We start from the raw sequence: 5,381 nt of genomic DNA, 5'->3' as shown, positions 1-5,381 counted from the left end.
ACTTTCCGGGTTTCATTGCCTATTTGCCCAACCACTAATTGTTGTTTTTTTTTTTTTTATATTAATTGCATAAAAAAAACGCAACTTCTTTTTGATCTGCCCACAATATGCACTTTTGTTAATTAAACAAATGCTCCATTCTTAATTAGACTAATCTAAAGTATATCTTTTTTAGTTGTTGAATGTGGGATGGTTTGCAAATAATTTTTCTCAAAGATCACAAAAGATCAAGATGCTAGTAACCTTCGCATTTCACAATTGAATCAACCTAATTCTATTTTTTTTTTGTGATCACAAAATAATTGATCAATACATGCAAATTACATTCAACAACACCACAATATATAACCCATAAATCTTTATTAGAATAAACTCACATTTTGTAAATTTGACTCTAGAGCCTCTAATAGGTATGATTTTTTTTTCTTCCAAATTTTCCCAAGAATTAATATTCACTGATTTTTTTTCTCTCTAGCTTTTCTTTAATTTCTTTTAATTTCCAATCATGTCACTTCATTCTTTTCTATAGATTGAAGTCTTCTTTGGCTGTCTCTCTGTTCAAACCGCCCTTTCTTTCTTAGTCTAAAATAAATTCATCACTTTGATCTACCTCTTTTCTCTTCTCTGCTACCTCTTTCTTTTCTGTCCATTCCACCTCAAAACCACTCTCTCTCTCTCTCTCTGGTGTATGTTGAAGAATTTGATCATCAAAAATGGCAGCAAATAAGTTTGCAACTATGGTACATAGGAATACCAATAAGATTTCACTTATTCTTATCTATGCAGTTCTTGAATGGACTTTGATAGTTCTGCTACTGCTAAATTCTCTGTTTTCTTATCTGATCATCAAATTTGCTGAATATGTTGGGCTAAAACCACCCTGCCTTTGGTGTTCTAGAGTTGATCACGTCTTTGAGCCAGCAAAAAACAAGAACATGCACAGAGATCTTCTCTGTGAGGCTCATGCTGCAGAGATTTCTCAATTGGGATATTGTTCAAACCATCAAAAGTTGGTTCAGTCGCAGGATATGTGTGAGGATTGCTTGTCCTCGAGACCGGAAATTCGGGCAAAGAATCTAACTTTATTGCCATGGATGAAAGAAATGGGAATGGTTCAAAGGGATGGAGGAGATGATGATACAGTAGTGCTTGAGAATGCAGGTGAGGTGAATTTGAAGTGTTTTTGCTGTGGTGTAGAGTCGGATAGTAATAAGTATTCTTCTTATATTCTGATCAAGTCTTCTTCTTGGGATGTCTTGGAATATTCTGATGAGAAAACAAGTTTGATCACAGAGGTTAAACATGAAGGTCATCATCTTGAGGAAGAAGGCAGCGATTTGTTGGAGAAAAACAGATCAGATTTCAATACTGATCAGTGTGAAAATGGCCCTGCTTTTGGAAACAAGGATGAAAATCAGATGCTTTCTGAGTTTTGTGATGGTTTTATCATAATGGAGGAAGAAGCAGAGAATCTTTCTGTTTCTCTGCCTATCTCCGAGTTGAAAGAAACAGAAGAAGCTGTGGAAAAGGAGGAAGAACTGATTGTTAAGGAAAATGAAAAAATTACCATGAAGGATAAATCTGTTCAGGTTTCTCTAGAAGAGGATGCCTCTGTCAAAATCCTGCCTCACCATTTGGAATTCTTTTTTGATTACACTGGTAATAAGTTAGTTCCAGTTGATATGATCGATTCAGCAACTGAGGAAGATCAGATGACTTACACAAATAAGGATGAGGATCAGACTCATGATGATATTCAAGAAGCAAATTTGGAGACTGAGGTGAACTGTAAGGATGACATTGAAATGGTTGTGGAAAATAAGTGCAGAGAATTGGGGTCGGAGGCAGCAATGTCTAGCTATAGAAGTGAAGAGGAGCCCAAGTACGCTATACTCGAATCTGTGGAAATGGAAGAGGATGAAAATTCTTGGGTTTTCCAAGCTGTTGAATCTCATTCACCAAGGGATGTGTTTGAACAATTTGAAGTTACAACTCCATCTCCAAAAACGGATGATTTTCCCGCAATGCTAGCAGCAGAAGAGGAAGACAAACACATTGATTTTCCTCCAGGTACTACTAATATGTTAACAGTCTTGAATGTGCTGTGAATTTCATCTTTCTATGACTTCATGTATTTTGTGTGTGGTTCAACTATACACATTCATTGAAATTATTTGCCCTTAAATGTAGCGTTTGAAGAAGTTTCTCAAGTGCAAGTTAATGAGACTGATGCAGAGGTCTCAATTGGTACTGAAATTCCTGATTTGGATGCAACAGACGATGTTCAACTTCAAGATACTATTAGTTCCTACGAATGTACACCCAAAGATCCTTCCTCAAGTTTGGCAATTATGCAAGTCGATTCTGACCATGGTAAGCTTTGATTAAAGTATATCCTACATTATTTGACAGCTAATTTCTTTGTTCGTTCATGTATTTTTTTATTTGACAAGGTGCTAATGAAATCCAAAACAAACTGTATTTTATTTAGGTACTGAGGAAGCTCTGGCATGGACAATAGAATTGCACACCTCGTCAGTTGATTTGAGTGAGCTAACAATGAGCAATCAATCATCATTTTGCCCAGATTTAAATGGGATTGAAGAAGATAAAGTTCCTGATACGCCGACCTCTGTTGACAGTTTGCATACTTTGCACAAGAAACTGCTGCTACTTGAAAAGAAGGATTCAGGAACTGAAGATTCTTTAGATGGAAGTGTCATCAGTGAATTTGAGTGCGGTGATGGTGTCATGACAAGTGAACGCCTGAAGACCGCACTAAAAGCTGAAAGAAAAGCTTTACAAGCTTTATATGCCGAATTAGAAGAAGAAAGAAGTGCTTCTGCAGTGGCTACTAATCAGACAATGGCAATGATAAACAGACTTCAGGAAGAAAAGGCACAAATGCAAATGGAAGCTTTGCAGTATCAAAGAATGATGGAAGAACAATCTGAATATGATCAAGAAGCTTTGCAACTTTTAAACGAGCTTATGGTAAAGAGGGAAAAGGAAAAGCAGGAGCTAGAGAAAGAACTGGAGATATGCAGGAGGAAAGTAATGGAATATGAGACAAAAGAAAGGATGAGACTGTTAAGAAAAAGCAAGGATGGAAGCGCTAGAAGTGGATTCTCCTCAACCTCATGCAGCAATGCTGAGGATAGTGATGAGTTGTCCATTGATCTGAATCAAGAAGCAAAGGAAGACGATAGCTATTATAGTCATCATGAGTGCAGTAATCACCACAACACTCCTGTGGATGCAGTTCTGAATCTGGAAGAATCTTTAGCTGATTTTGAGGAAGAGAGGCTGTCCATTCTAGAGCAACTAAAGGTTTTAGAAGCAAAGCTTGTGACGTTGGATGATGAAGATGAACAACGCTTTGAGGATGTTAGACCTCTAGAACATTTGCATGAAGAAAATGGAGTAAAAGGTCATGTAGATGGTGAAGTAAATGGCCATGTCAATGGATACTCAAAGGAAATGATCAATGGTAAACACCACCATGAAAGAAGAATTACCCCTATAAAAGGCAGGAGCCTTCTTCCTATTTTTGATGCAATCAGTGATGAAAATGGAGACGTGGAACTAAATGGAGATCTAAATGGTTTTGATCATCCTAATGGGGTGCATGATTTGGATATGAGAAATCTAGAAGTGGAAGACAAGAACGTGGCCATTGAGGAAGAGGTGGATCATCTGTATGAAAGGCTACAAGCTCTTGAAGCAGATAGGGAGTTCTTAAAACATTGCATAAGTTCCTTGAAGAAAGGTGACAAAGGAATGGATCTTCTTCAAGAAATACTACAACATCTTCGAGACTTGAGAAATGTTGAGCTTCGAGCTAGAAACTTCAGTGATGGCGCTATAGTATGAGATTGAACTTCGACATCATGCCAAAGAAGATGGTTGGTAATATTGCACCTTTAGCCCATACATGTCATTTTAAATTTTACTATCTTCTTTCATTGATACGTTGGTGAACACAAACATTTGTCTGATGTATTCTTTGTCCAATTTGTCAATGCATATCAGACAGCATTTCTGCGGTTCAGTTGCAGCAATGGACTTGCGATGGAAGAAGAAGTGCAGAGGATGATCCTCTGGTCATCATTGAGATAGCTGTATGAAATTCCAAAAAAATTTTGGGTCAGTCATAAGTGAAACTGTCATGGGAAGTCCCTTCAGTGGAAGAGGAGGCTCCTGGTATCAATGGTCTACATTTTGGAAATCTTGGTGGACAGGAAGTTGAAGTGTCTGCCTGAACTTTGTTCTTTTGTTTCCCCTGGTTATTGAGTCCATCAGTATACACCCAAATTTTTGTGGGGGGCGGTGTCCATCACCTCCTTTTGAGGGAAAGGGGGAAGATGAATGTATCTGTGTGTAGTCTAGTGAACGAGTCCGTCCTGTCATTTGTATTTTGTGAGGAAAAGTCCTGGCTTGCAAAGCTGGAGATATCCAACTAAAGATTCCAGTGCCAGGTGAGTAGGGCTAGATTATTTCTAGGCATTTAGGAGTAGCAAATCCTGCTTTTGTTTTTTTGTTTTCTTTCTTTTTTTTTCCAGTTTTAGTTTTATTATTTTCGAGGTAAGGGAAAGAGGAGTAAAAAACTTCCCTTTTCCTATCTCATCTTTGCATCGTTTCATCAAGAGGTTTGTTTATTATATGAAGGGCAAAGTTAGTAGTTGAATACTCTGTATCCACTTGTAAGTATATAAAATGAGTGTTTGAGTAAGTATATGTTTGTCTATAGCAAGAAGTTGTCAGCTGATATGGTGGAAACTTTGGTCAGCTCAGAATATAGGCTTATGGAGTCCCAAGCCAACATATATATATATCTTACTGTAGCACAAATTACCTTGTGAAATTCGCCCTAGTTAACATTCTAGTTCTAAACCAGATAAATTTTTCTGATTTATAGCATTCTTAACTATGGTCTGCTTATTCTTCATCGGTTTGACTTGTTACAAGACATGGTAGTACAGTAATAGTTAGATTTTGAAAAAAGGAAGCAAAAGAGTTGCTGTCACTATTGATTATGCTTTAAGCATAAACAACCTTTGTTAGGTATAGACTGAAAAGAACATGCAACTAAAAGCTCAATCACTAATCCCAAACCGCACAGAATAGTAAAATGGTTTTACAGCTAAGGCAGCATTTTAACAGAATGATTAAAGATGCAAGCTTTGCATATAGAAGATGCTAATGATTTCTTGTGATTATATTTTACGTGTAGTGACAGTGGAAAAAGCCTTATCTTTAGGAATATGTGAATATGTGATAGACAGCAACATAATATCAGACATTTCACGTACATGTTCTGCTAGCTGGCCATGTTTTGTCCTACCATTTGCTTTAGTATATCTTAAAGAAAGAAAAAACAC

General features: G+C 37.1%; 1 protein-coding gene across 2 annotated transcripts; it reads left to right on the top strand.

Moving 5' to 3' along the window:
- Nucleotides 1-537: 537 nt before the first annotated feature.
- On the top strand, nucleotides 538-4,735 carry LOC140021518 (myosin-binding protein 2-like). 2 transcript variants are annotated; one of them, XM_072072540.1, is made up of 4 exons: nucleotides 538-2,070; nucleotides 2,191-2,373; nucleotides 2,492-3,905; nucleotides 4,033-4,735. In XM_072072540.1, the coding sequence occupies exons 1-3, from the start codon at nucleotides 714-716 to the stop codon at nucleotides 3,871-3,873; spliced, it is 2,922 nt and encodes a 973-aa protein (XP_071928641.1). In that variant the 5' UTR covers nucleotides 538-713; the 3' UTR covers nucleotides 3,874-3,905; nucleotides 4,033-4,735. The 2 variants fall into 2 exon arrangements, with proteins under 2 accessions (XP_071928641.1, XP_071928640.1); XM_072072539.1 differs by having other exon boundaries at nucleotides 2,492-3,909.
- Nucleotides 4,736-5,381: the final 646 nt, after the last annotated feature.

Source organism: Coffea arabica, chromosome 11e (genome assembly GCF_036785885.1).
Source record: "Coffea arabica cultivar ET-39 chromosome 11e, Coffea Arabica ET-39 HiFi, whole genome shotgun sequence".
Classification (NCBI taxonomy): Eukaryota; Viridiplantae; Streptophyta; class Magnoliopsida; order Gentianales; family Rubiaceae; genus Coffea; species Coffea arabica.
The sequence above is the reverse complement of the archived record's forward strand: the minus strand, read 5'-3'. Positions and strand labels throughout refer to the sequence as shown.

Excerpts from the sequence above, each read along its gene's own strand:
- LOC140021518 (XM_072072540.1), top strand. The coding sequence starts at position 714 with ATGGCAGCAAATAAGTTTGCAACTATGGTACATAGGAATACCAATAAG. Across the intron at positions 2,071-2,190 it reads ACACATTGATTTTCCTCCAG|CGTTTGAAGAAGTTTCTCAA; the intron begins GTACTACTAATA and ends CCTTAAATGTAG. Across the intron at positions 2,374-2,491 it reads GCAAGTCGATTCTGACCATG|GTACTGAGGAAGCTCTGGCA; the intron begins GTAAGCTTTGAT and ends TATTTTATTTAG.